General features: G+C 27.3%; 2 protein-coding genes across 5 annotated transcripts; both read right to left on the bottom strand.

The window, feature by feature from the left end:
• Nucleotides 1-1,268: 1,268 nt before the first annotated feature.
• On the bottom strand, nt 1,269-4,830 carry LOC109817326 (alpha/beta-Hydrolases superfamily protein). Of its 4 annotated transcripts, none has more exons than XM_020382555.3 (5): nt 4,686-4,830; nt 3,726-4,014; nt 3,254-3,465; nt 2,917-3,163; nt 1,269-1,659 (listed from the first exon to the last, which is right to left on the bottom strand). In XM_020382555.3, the coding sequence occupies exons 2-5, from the start codon at nt 3,975-3,977 to the stop codon at nt 1,348-1,350; spliced, it is 1,023 nt and encodes a 340-aa protein (XP_020238144.1). In that variant the 5' UTR covers nt 3,978-4,014; nt 4,686-4,830; the 3' UTR covers nt 1,269-1,347. The 4 variants fall into 4 exon arrangements, with proteins under 4 accessions (XP_020238144.1, XP_020238143.1, XP_020238145.1 ...); XM_020382554.3 differs by lacking the exon at nt 4,686-4,830 and adding an exon at nt 4,383-4,603; XM_020382556.3 differs by lacking the exon at nt 4,686-4,830 and adding an exon at nt 4,440-4,602.
• Nucleotides 4,401-12,693, bottom strand: LOC109817321 (pentatricopeptide repeat-containing protein At1g08070, chloroplastic). Its single transcript, XM_083064891.1, has 3 exons — nt 10,924-12,693; nt 10,832-10,840; nt 4,401-4,502 (listed from the first exon to the last, which is right to left on the bottom strand). The coding sequence occupies exons 1-3, from the start codon at nt 12,691-12,693 to the stop codon at nt 4,401-4,403; spliced, it is 1,881 nt and encodes a 626-aa protein (XP_082921017.1).
• Nucleotides 12,694-13,112: the final 419 nt, after the last annotated feature.

Below are 13,112 nucleotides of genomic sequence, written 5' to 3' on the forward strand. Positions count from 1 at the left end.
TAATATTTTGGCTCCAGAAATTGTCCAAATTTTGATATGTAGAGTGACAGCATATTGTGGATCTGGGAACCCGGAATTGCAGTACATGGAGATTGTTCTCTTTTCTTAAATTAGAGGAAGGTAGCATTACTAATGGAGGCATGGGCAAAAATCTTTTCCCTTTTATAGATGAAGCATAGTATTATTTATTTAGTTTGGTAGGCTTGTAGTTGTATAAGCATCAGGTCATGAATGTTTTTGGGGTCTCTTTTGCTTTCAGGTCCACTATGACTATTACTTCATGGTTTATACCCACTCATATTAGGAATATTCTTTGGAGTTTCTTGCCGGATCTAACCATCTATCCAACATGAGTTTTTATCGGAAATAACGTAGATATTTGACAAATAATTGTTTATTGGTGATGAGGGCAGCAATTCAACGGTTTTTTTTTTTAAATTCGAGTTTCCAATAAATAATTTTATTCGAATTAAATAGAATTAATGAGCAATTATTGATTTTTTTTAATATGTTAAAAAATTACACGAAAAAAGTTTTGAATTTAGAATATTGTACATATTATGCTCGATGTTTCACTGATATAATCGGTTTGATTTTACTACATTTAGCGAATTAGTTATATAAAAAAAGTTATTTTAAAGTCATTTTATAGTTCAAAATTAGTTTTGAATTGATTTGGTTTTAACTTTTAAATCATAAATCCATTTCGAAGTTAGTTTAATATCGATTTATGATTCAAAACCAATTTAGAAATCAGTTTGATTTTACTGCCATTTAGTAAACCGGTTTTGAAAATTATTTTAAAATTAATTTATGGTTCAAAATTAGTTTTAAGTTGATTTTACTTTAAATCATAAATTCATTTCGAAACTAGCTTTAATTTCAATATATATTATTCAAAACTAATTTAAAATTCAGTTAGATTTTACAGTTATTTAATATTTTTCTTTAATACCGGCATATTTTTTCTATAGCATAAAAGTTAACTTTTTATTTGTTTTGTTTGATTATAATATATATTTTCTAACTATTATGGTTGAGTGGGAAGAGGTTGGAATAGTTAGAAACAACTAATTATTTTTTGAAGTGTTCTTTATTTAAAATAAATTCAATAAAATAAGTGTCAGATTTTATCCTATCCAGATTTACAATAAAGTATCTTTATTTGACCAATTTATTTTATATTGTCTGTGTATCTTTATTTTCGAATATTCTTGATAGAAGAGGATTGTAACTAAAGATAAAAAGGGTCACTGATGCAATGCATAGGCAATTCTCAACGTACTTAATTTTATTCCGCATCGCATTCACAACACTGTAGTAGTCTATAATGTATAGACCAATGGTTTATTCCGCATACGAATTATGTTGTGAGAGTACAAGTTCTCTGATAATAGACTCGCATTCATTTTTCTTGAACATAAAAAGATGCCCTCCATGAGGAACCTCGTGATAACGAATCCACGGCAATTTCTCAGAGATGTAACGATTCACCATATAGGGAATTATTCTATCTTCAAAACCTTGCCACATGTGCACCGAACCATTATTATCCGGAAACGGGTTTGATATCTCCGTTGGGCCAAATTCCCACTTCCCAAAAGCAATCATAATGTCTCTGTGTAATGATTCATATTCACCTTGCTGTGTTATCCTCTCCTAAATACATGTTAAGACATATAGCAGCAATCATCATCAGAATCATACACACAATATGCCCTTATCACACTGCTATACCTTAGACAGTTATGCCTATAAAAATAGTCTCATGACAGATAAAACAAGATGTTTAAGTCTCGCAATATTTATAGATAAATTGATTATTACAAAAAATGTTTGATAGGAGTTTCTGGACCCAAAATGACAAGTGATTAGCTATAGTAGGTGTTGGTTCACTATCTTGATTTCTGTTCAAGTTGCATCCAAAAAGTTTTAAGTTGTACCGAAGAGATGTTTGAATAAAAAATTAAAAAAAAATTAATTGTCACAGTAGAGAGATGTTAAACGCATGTACAAGACGTATTTGACAAATATTGTGTCCAGACATGTCAAACAAGATAACAAGATCTTGCTTTATAGTTCATATATTTATTGAACTCTCTAACCACTAGATTGAAACAAATAGTTATATGACTAGATATAAGATTTAAATAGCGCTTGTAAAGTTTGAGATTGAATTTGGCCCAAATCCTAAATTCTACGGTCCTTATAGTTTTTCCAGTTTCTAAGAAATAACAAAACAAGATGATTTTATGTGCAATCCTAATAGTGTGTTTGGATGAAGAATTTTACAAATTCAAGGAATTTTAAATTCTTAGTATTTGAATTACTTTGATTTCAATTTCTATCATTCTTAAAATATTTTGTTTAGATGAGTCAATTCAAATTTTTTAAATTTTAAATTATTAGGTTGAATATGATAATTTGATTCTATCATAGTAAAATTGATTTTAAAAATATATTTATATGTTGAAATTTTTAAATTAAATTTTATAAAAATAAATATTAATCTATTTTAAATATTTAATAATTTTAAAAATTAATATTAGATAATATTTAATAAAAATTAATATAAGATAATATTTAATAATTTTAAAAATATTTTTGAATATCTAATAATTAAAAGAATGAAAAGATAAGATAAAATATATAGGTGAAATAAAAAAAACAAATATGAAGAATTTCAAATTCTCCTACTTTTGAGAGAAATTGAAATTATACTATTTTAAGAAATTTCACAAATGCTTAAATTTCAAATTCTTTGTAAATTCCTCGCTCAAACAAAACATTTCACTTCAAAAAATTTGAAATTCTTCAAATAAATGAATTACCCTATATAAATTCCTCGTCCAAACACACTATAACTGTTTTCCTCGGTAAATATAAATGTCAAAATAAAGTGAGAAATGCAGCTACCTGATCAGTGTTTGGCAAGCTCTTCACAATCTCCATATCATCAGTAGACAACAAACTAGTCAAAGTGAATGAAGGGAACCATTTTTGAGTGATCCACCAATAGAATAACCAAGGGGCATAATGTGCAACTCGGAAAGTCCATTGGTCTGAATGAGGTAGCATCAGAAATGCCTCTCTCAATAGATTATCAGGAAAAGAAGGCCACCAATAGCTTATACATGGAGCCACCATGGCTGCTCCATACAATCTGCCATAGGATATGTCTTATTATATATATATGATAATGTGAAAGAATGGAAAACAATAACATCACCAAAAGCAAAATGAAATAACATGCCTATGTGGAATGTATTTTAGGCAGCTCCAAACAGGGTAACCTCCCATGGATATTCCAGTTATATAAAATTTATGACCAATCTGCAATTTATCAGCTAGTTCTTGAATATCATAGGCTTCGCTCTTCACAGAACGTGATGAATGTGGATCACTCTCACCATAACCTGCTCTGTCGAAGTGGAGGAAATATATCCCATGCTCTTCCATAAGTTCCTACATATAACCAAAAATTCAACAATTTTAACACATCTACTTGTAAACTCCTACCACGTGCGGGAACTTAAATGTTTTATCCTCAATAATGTTTCATTTCTTATTTTCTTAGCAAGCATTACTAACGCTATATCGTTGGAATTCTTTTATAATTTTTTGTAAGCTGCAATCGGATGTAACTTTTAGTGTGGTTTTTTGACATATTTTTGTTACATACACAGGAGCTAGCATAAGTATATAAAAGAGCAAGTAGTTCATACTTGAGAAACAGGCAAATTTGTGTCTTTGGAACCGCCAAATCCATGAATGACAATAATCTTGTGCCTAGCTTCTTCCCTGGGAACACCAAATTCTCTATAGGCCAAATGTCTCCCATCACTGAGCTTCACTCTGGGGCAAGTGACTTCAGGACCCCCTACAGATCCACATATTTTGGGTGGTGGAGGCTTTATGGCCTTGTAAGCCCACCCCGTGAGAATCACCACCAGTGCCACTACTATTGGAATCACCATTGCTCTAAAGAGATCGCACCATCAACCTTATCATCCACTACATAATTCAATTCCAATCAGAAAACATAGACAACGGAATATATATATGTGTAGGAATCACAGTTACATAGTTCAAATTTACGATCATGTACATAATATTAAAATTCTAACCACTAAATTGATTTCATAGAAAACGAAATACTATTAAGAAGAAAGTAACATGTATATAAGTATATAACCATTTGGATTCCATGGTTCCGAATTCATGTGTATATCAAACAGCATGTCATGAAATTCATATATGATCAAAGCTATTTTTCCACAGTTTAGATTTAGGTTGTTCCATCTTTCCTTAATAAAAATAAAGCTAATATTTTTTTTAAGATTTTAAAATAAATTAAAAACTTAAAAGAATGCTTCCGTTACATGAAGAAGGAGGAAGAATCACACGGCCAGGAGAGTGGCACGTGGCAGGCAGCGAACCTCATCTGAAAGTGTGTTATTCACAGAGGATGAAGCGCCGGCACCGGCACCGGCGATATTTATCTAATATTTAAACCGAAAAATGAAGTTGAACATAAAATTTCAGACGATGGAGTAAGATTTATATACAAAGACAAACATAAATCTTATAAAACTAAAAAACTAATATAAAATTGTAAAGAGTGATAAAAAGTATATATAGAGAGGCAAAGAAGAAAGAAAAATAAAATGAAAAGAAGACCCCACCTCCTCCAGCAAAGGGCAAAGGAAGGAGACTATGGTTCTTTCTTCTCTTTCAAATACCAAAGTTCACTCACTACATAAATAATAAATAATAAATAAGAATATGTACCAAGTTGTGACATGTGAACTAGTGAGGTAGGGTAGCATGTTAGTGCATGCCATTGCACGTTTTTTTGGAGCACCGACAACATTCTATATTAGGATTTAGGGAACTTAAATAAACTGCTTATTCATGCCACCGCTTATTTTCATACTCTATATAATATAAAATTTAATTGTTCCTTATTAGTTCTCATATTAAAAAATTTTCTCATATTAAAAAATTTAGTCATACATTAAAAAAATATGTTTTATAAAAATCATTAAATAAAATAAAAATAGTTAAATTTATTTATATTTATAAAAAAAAAGATTCTAATAATAGAGAATAGGTAGAATATTTCAGTACTCCTTATAATATGATATTTAATTTTTTTTAATCATGACAATTGGCATAATAGTCAGGACATTTATATTATATATTAAGAAAATTATGTTTAAGATAACATTATAATTTATTTATAAAAAATAATATTATAATTTAAAAATTAGTTTTATTTCATCATCAAAAATTCACTCCATTGCTTTTTATTAAATGTTATAATCATTATGCATTTTTATATATAATTAATGTAATTAAGTCAAAACTTAATTACAAAGTCTAAAAATAATTTTTTATTCTTGAATTTGAATAATTATTTATTTATGAATTGCTTTTAATTTTTAAAATTACAATAATTTAAAAGTAATATAATTAATGTTTTAATAAATTCTTATATTCATGTATTATTATATTATGTAATTACATAATTAATAGAATTTTAATTATATTATAAAATTTGTATGTAAATATATGTTGGAGAGAAATTTTTGAAATAAATAATTGTTACGAAAATTATTCAATTTATATATTTATATATATATTAGTAGAGTTGAAATTAAAATATAAAATGAGATTTAATTTTAAGATATTGAAAATATTTTTAGTTGAAAAAATAGACTGGATCAAAGAATAAAACAAATAAAATTGTGAGTTTGTGACGGTAAAATGGTGGAATTATTTTCGTAAAAACGACAACCAACAAATTACTGTGTTGATGATGAAAATCATTTGTTTAATTAGGCAAGGATTTCACAAAAATTTGTTGTTTAGTTCTGTTTAAAAAAATTGGTCCTCCACTCACTCCAACAAGGATCCTCTGCAACAAAATCTCTCTGCAGTCACCATGTTGCAAAATCTGAACCATCGATTGGTTGTTGTAAATTTTGTGCCGTTGAGAAGTTTTTCCTTTACTTTATTAAAAAATCTTTTATCAGTAATTTCTTAACTTATTTTTTTAATATTTTTTTTTAATTTTCTTAAATAACTCCACCCCCATTTTATTTATCAAACTAAGCTAGTTACTATTTAAGATTTGGAAGGAAATTGATTTCTCACCTTTGAATTTTTTTTTGATAAAAATGGAAAAGATTACAAAGATGGTCGCAATAAGGATTAAACTTATGTCTTCATGCTTCTAACTATCATAACCCCTCCCTACCCAACTACTAAGCTAACTCTAGTGGTTATCACCTTTGAATTTCAGATCTCTTCTTATTTTATATATAACACAGATATCGATTGTTAAGAAACCGATTTCTCATTAGGTTTTTTTATTTTTATTTTTTTGTTTTTTCAATTTTTGTTAAATTTTTTAATTTTAAAATTTATTTTAATAAATTTATAACTAAAATTTAATTTAAAAATATTAATATTCTTATTAATTTAAATATATAAATTATATTTAATAAATATAAAATTTTATTATTTTTAATTAATAAAATAATTAATCTTTTCTGGTTATATATATATGTAATAACTAATTTATTTAAAATTAAAAAGTTGAATTTTATACATTAATATATTTTATACAAAATAAATATATGTTTTGTTTATTTTTTTTTAAATATGTATATATTTTTATTTTCTTTCTCTCATTAAGTTGTTTAATATATTTTATAATTTAAATATTTTAAATTTATTTAATAAATATAGATAAGTTAATATTTTGTATGAATTTAATAATTGTAATTTTGGACAAACATATAAATATTTTAATATTTTTAAATAATTAAGTTATTTTTTTCTGTAATAAATATAAATATTTGAATAACTTTGATTATTGAATTTTTATAACAAATAGTATATGTTTAAATTGGTAGAAAATTATTTTTTTATAAATATCATTAAGAATGATTAATATTAATTTAAAATAATGTTAAATTTAAATTAACAATGTAGAATTGTAATTAATTTAAGTATTTGCTGTTAGCAATAATATCTTTTAAATAAATAAATAAAATATAAAGAATAATATATATTTTAATAATTAAATTACATTTTAAAAATATAGAAAATTTAATATTATAATTTAGTAAATTATTTGTTAAAATTATAAATATGTATACTTTTTTTTTATTTCCTTTAGTTTGAGACATAGGAAATAAAATTATACTTTAATTGAGATGAATAATTTTAAAATATTTATCCCAACAAAATAGGAGATCCAATATATTCACCACAACTACAAATCTTACATAGATCAGGTACACACATTAGAATATGTTTCAAATGTGTATAACGAATTATTTGGTAAATTACTCAACGAATATTATTGATCAAATTATGAAGAACCACAAATCATACCAAATTCAAAAAATATTAAAAATAAAAAGGTCGTTCAAAGTCATCCGGAATACACACTGAAATGGATATGGTTGAACTAGGGTAACAAAAAAAATGTTCTCTGTGTAGGAATGTAGGTCACTCCAAGAAAAAATGTCCTTACCGTCAAGGGAGTTCAAGTCAACAAGCTTAAATTGATAATTTTTCATGGCCTACATCTAAATTTTAATTGATTTTGTTGTGTGTTTCACAAGTATCATGTTTGTAATTTTAATTTGTCTTTTCATTCCAAAAATTTTATACTTTTGTTTTTACCATTTTCTAATATTTAATAAAATAATATTATCATTTATTTAATAACAAATGTAATTATCTATAATTATTAATACAAAATAAATATATTAAATAAATTATACATATTTACACATATAACAAATTAATTATTAAATTACCTTATTTAATTTTTTATATTTTATAAATTTAATTTAAATAATAAAATCAATTTTAAAAAATTAAATATAATTAAATATTGAATTTTAAAATTTATACATATTTAATAAAATAATTAAACTAAATATATATTTTTCGTATATAATATATTAATCTATGAAGTTTAATTTTTTTACTTTTAACTAAATTAATTGTTAATATATATATATATATATAACTAAAACAGTTTAATTATTTTATTAATTAAAAATATTAAAAAATTTATGTTAATTAAATATAATTTAAATATTTAAATTAATAAAAACATTAATATTTGTATATTTGACCAAAATTAAAATTATTAAATTCATACAAAATATTAACTTATCTATATTTAGTGAATAAGTTTAAAATATTTAAATTATAAAACATATTAAACAATGAGAAAAAGAAAATAAAAAAATAAACATATTTAAAAACTCTAAACAAAAAGATATATATATATATATATATATATGTATATATAGTTATAAAATATATTAATGTAGTTATTAAAATATATATATATATATATATATATATATAACCAAAAATGATTAATTATTTTATTAAATTTTAATTAAAAATTTATTAAAAATAATTTTTAAATTAAATTTTTTAAAAAATTTGAAAACAAAAAATAAAAATAAAAAAAGCCTGTTGAGAAATCGGTTTCTTAACAACCAATTCTTCATACAGGTGTTATATATAAAATAAGAAGAGAGCTAAAATTCAAAAACGAGAAATTGATTTCTCACCTTAAATAGTAATTGGATTAGTTTGATAAATAAAATGGGATGAAGTTATTTAGGAAAATAAAATAAAAAAATAATATATTAAAAAAAGTTTCTAATTTCTTAACCATTATTTGCGCAATGGATGGCATTTTTATTCATAATCATTGTGATATGTTGGAGAATACAAGTCTTAGTTTCAGTAATAAAAGCAACCAATGAAAAGGAATCTAATTTGTCACCTAGCCAAAGAATGGGTAAGCTAATAAATGAGAGTGGTCCTCTGGGCTCCACCAATAATTTGTGGAAAAAGATATTTTAGCAATTATTTGGGGAACAAGATATCTTAGCATTCTACATGTATTAATTTTACCAACTACCAAAAATTTCATATATGACATGATTTATCTGTAATAAATTTATACCAGTACTTTATAATATTTTTAGTAATATTATTTTTATTATTATGTTTCTCATTTATGTCGCATTCTCTTTTATTTATTTTTATTGCATTGTTTTTATATTATGTACAGATACAATTTCTCTTTAATATTATTCTAAGTGCCCGTAACGCATTTGAAGGTTTTGTGTATAAAGAAATTAATGGAAGAATCAATTTTGCTTAATTTTAAAAATAAAAATATTTAATTAACTTTGTAAAAAATTGAAAAATGAAACGTATAGTCCAAATTAATGGTGTGTTCTATAGAAAGAAAAAAAATATGAATAAAGATGGTGAAAAGAGAAATAAAATATACATAAATAAGTGAGAAATGGAAAAAATAAGTGTTTTGTTTAAAAAAGATTAAAAAAAACAACAAAAATAAATAATACTATTTTTTCATAATGTTACATTTATTTTATAAAAAATTATCATTGGGCTAAATATACTCAATAGTTTCCAAGTCTATAATTTTTTAGTCTAGCCCATATGGTTCCTTGCGAGGATAATTTTTTAATTGTTGAATATAATCTTCAAATAAATGGACAACTCAAAGAAGTAAACTATATCACATGCGTTATTTTAATGTATCTATGGATGAGGATTTATTTTTTTGTCCTCAACATAGAATTTACCTTTAATTCAAGCTTTTAAAACTAAATATGAACTTGATTAAAAAATTAGTAAAACCAAATAAACTTGCTAAATAATTTAACTTAAAAATTCTTCTAATTTGATAATAAAAGCCTTAAAAAAATAATATAATAACATTGTAATACATGAAATAAGAAAATTAAATGTCACTATTTTAAAATATGGCAAGTACAATTTAACCTTTAAAATTTTATTCTAGCTTAATTTCTGTAATTTATATATTTGAAAGTACTATTTCCCTTTGCAACCACCTATTATTTTAAGATTTTTAATTTATTTTAAAATATTTGTCACTTTAAAAATAATATTTTTTTTCTCGATTTATAGTCATATTTATCGACATTTCACCTAAATATCCACCAAATTAAAATTTTAATCCAACTTCTTCAAACAAAGGCAATTGGACTCAATATATATATATATATATATATATATGAGGAGGGTTCAAACAATACCGATGTAACTTTTACTAAGTGATTAATATAAATTATTTCCCAGAAATATATATTATTATAAATCTCACATCGGAGGTTTCACAAGCGAATGCAAAGTTTCAAGCACTTAGGTTTCATCGTTTGGTTTTAGATAAGATGATAGTGGAATGCTTAATTACTCACAATTTATACATGAATAGTCTTTTCTAAAATCAATTATTAATAAAGATTAACTTTAAATAATCAAACATAAAAAAAATACTGAAAAAGATGCTCATAGTATTTTATAAGTTTAATACACCTATTGGTTCATGTACATTTTAGATTTTTTAAAATTCCTTTAAATTAAAAATCCTTAGTTTTTTTTTTTTGAATTTTTGTAATATCCGTTACAAATTAAAAAAAGATAAGAGATCAAGTTAAAAAATTATTTAATATGAAAACTTTATGCATTAGAATGTTTTTTACTTTGACATGAAGGGATAATATTTTCTAAAATAATTACATATACAATTAAAATAAATTTAAAAATAAAAAATAAAAAATAAAAAAAACAGTATAAAGGTTGACGGTATATAAATCTTTTACACCTTCGTCCAATTAAAATTGGCAATGACTTTTTACCCGCATCATTGTGAATGATGAAAACGTATTGCATATGGCATTTGCCCATGCAATACTCATCATGATACACCACAATGTAGCAAAGTTACCAGTGATTTCTGCAGGAACAGCAACCATTATCAAAATGATGAAAACGGTTTTGATCTCTGACTATGATTCGACGGTCGTAGATTTTTGAAACCAGCTGCATGAATGTGTGACAATCACAACAGATTCTCAAATTCTTCACAATATGAATGGGACTACCCTCTGGAACACGCGATAGTCCAAAAGCAAGAGCCATCTTTTCACTGTGAAGAGTTAGTTGGTTCTCTTTTTCACCTTCTTCAATATCTAGAAAAACTTGATTGAGATCAGGTTCATATCCCTCCAACTTCAACTTACACACAACTTCCTCTAACTTAGAGAGAACGCTTTGGTTATACCCCACATTCATGGCCTTCCCCACAAGGAACTCATGGACTTTACCATCCACAAGAACAGAGCTACATCCAGGAATTTTTCTTACTCCCCTTTTCCTCATCATCGATCTAACTTCACTCACATCATCCCACCTTCCTGCTTTGGCATAGATATTCGAGAGAAGAACATAACAACTTGAATCTCGAGGAGCCAATTCTATAGCTCGCAATGCAGCATTCTGCCCCATCTCAACATTATTGTGCTTCATACTGGCACTGAGAATTGCCTTCCAAATTAAAACATCAGGCTCAATGGGCATATCACGTATAACCCCAAGTGCCTCTTCTAAGCGACCTGCTCTACCGAGAAGGTCAACAATGCATCCATAGTGCTGAATTTTAGGGGCTATGTTGTACTTCACCTGCATGGTTTGAAAATAAAATTGACCCTCATCCATTAGCCCTCCATGGTTGCAAGCACTTAAAAGCCCCAAGAAAGTGATATCATCAGGCTCAAGCTCTGCCCTTTCCATCTCCCGGAAAATCTCAATAGCTTCACGGCCAAGTCCATGCAAAGCAAAACCAGAGATCATAGAATTCCACTCGCCAACGTTTCCCCGGTGACAAATGCTTCTAAATACATGGTAGGCATCTTCTATTTGACCACATTTAGCATACATGTTTATGAGTGCTGATCCAATAAAACTAAAACTGCGATGAATCTTATTAGAAAATATATAACTGTGCATCCATTTTCCTTCCTCAACAAAACCAAGATCAGCAATGGCTGAAAGGACACTAACAACAGCAGGGGCATCAGGTCTAACCCCTGAACTCAACATTTCTCTGAACAAACACAACCCTTTCCTAGGTTGATGATTAAGAACAAAAGCTGAAATCATACTCGTCCAAGTAACCACATCCCTTACAGCCACGTCCATAAAAAGCTCCTCAGCAAGCTCACACATCCCATGCTTCCCATACCCGTCAATCATGGCATTACACGAAACCAAGTCCCTGTGAGGCATTTCCTCAAACACCTCACGCGCCATGTCAATCTCCCCAGCTTTCAAATAACCCGAAAGCAACGAGTTCCAAGAGATCGAGTCCCTTGAGGGCATTTTATCGAACACCGACCTTGCAAGCTCAACCATGCCAACCTCCAAACACATGCGAAGCAATGAGTTCGTGACGAAGGGGTCGCGCCACAAATGGGTCTTCAAAATGAAACCCATGATTTGCTTCCCTTCCTCGAAAGCACACGACTTGCCACAAGCTTTGAGCGCAGAGGGGACAGAAAACTCGATTCCACGCATGTCGTGGAAGCGAGAGAGCGCGTGGGCGAAGAGGGAAACGGCGTCGTAGGGGTTGCTGCTCTGAGAAAGAGCGTTGACGAGTTTGGCGACAGAAAGTGCGTGAATTACGAGGTTTGTTTTGATGATGTAGGCGTGGATTTGGCGCACTTGGGATTGTGTTGTGCATTTCTCAGACAACAACCTCGTTGGGTGTACCCCTACTGAAACTGAAACTGAAACGTAGCTCGATCTCATGCTAACAACCACCTTTGCCTCCAATCATCCTTCACTACTTTTTGTTTAAAAGGGCCACTCTGGGCTCCTGCTCCTTTTTTTTCATCCCTTTTTTCTTCAGGCCCACCGAACAAAAACCTATCGTTTCAATTTGTTAGGCCTGCCCAAAAAACTTTCACACCAAAAAACGTATTTTGTGAACAAATTGCAAAGAGTTGTTTTTGTTTATGCAAACTTCTAAAAAAATTACTTATGAGAGAAAATGTAATTAGTTTATTAAAAAAAAACTAATTATAAATTAACTTGTAGAAGCTCTTTTATATTAGTTTTTGTTCTAGTATTAGGAATCATCGCCAAAAAATTCTTAGTGATACAGTGTCAAAAGAACTTAACAGCATTAGTCTAAAATATTTGATGAGTCTAATTTGTCTATCTAGATA

The sequence above is a fragment of the Cajanus cajan genome, chromosome 10, assembly GCF_000230855.2.
Source record: "Cajanus cajan strain Asha chromosome 10, NIPB_CcT2T_4, whole genome shotgun sequence".
NCBI classification, from domain to species: Eukaryota; Viridiplantae; Streptophyta; class Magnoliopsida; order Fabales; family Fabaceae; genus Cajanus; species Cajanus cajan.

Excerpts from the sequence above, each read along its gene's own strand:
- LOC109817321 (XM_083064891.1), bottom strand. The coding sequence starts at position 12,693 with ATGAGATCGAGCTACGTTTCAGTTTCAGTTTCAGTAGGGGTACACCCA.
- LOC109817326 (XM_020382555.3), bottom strand. The coding sequence starts at position 3,977 with ATGGTGATTCCAATAGTAGTGGCACTGGTGGTGATTCTCACGGGGTGG. Across the intron at positions 3,164-3,253 it reads CTAAAATACATTCCACATAG|ATTGTATGGAGCAGCCATGG; the intron begins GCATGTTATTTC and ends ATCCTATGGCAG. Across the intron at positions 1,660-2,916 it reads GCTTGCCAAACACTGATCAG|GAGAGGATAACACAGCAAGG; the intron begins GTAGCTGCATTT and ends ACATGTATTTAG.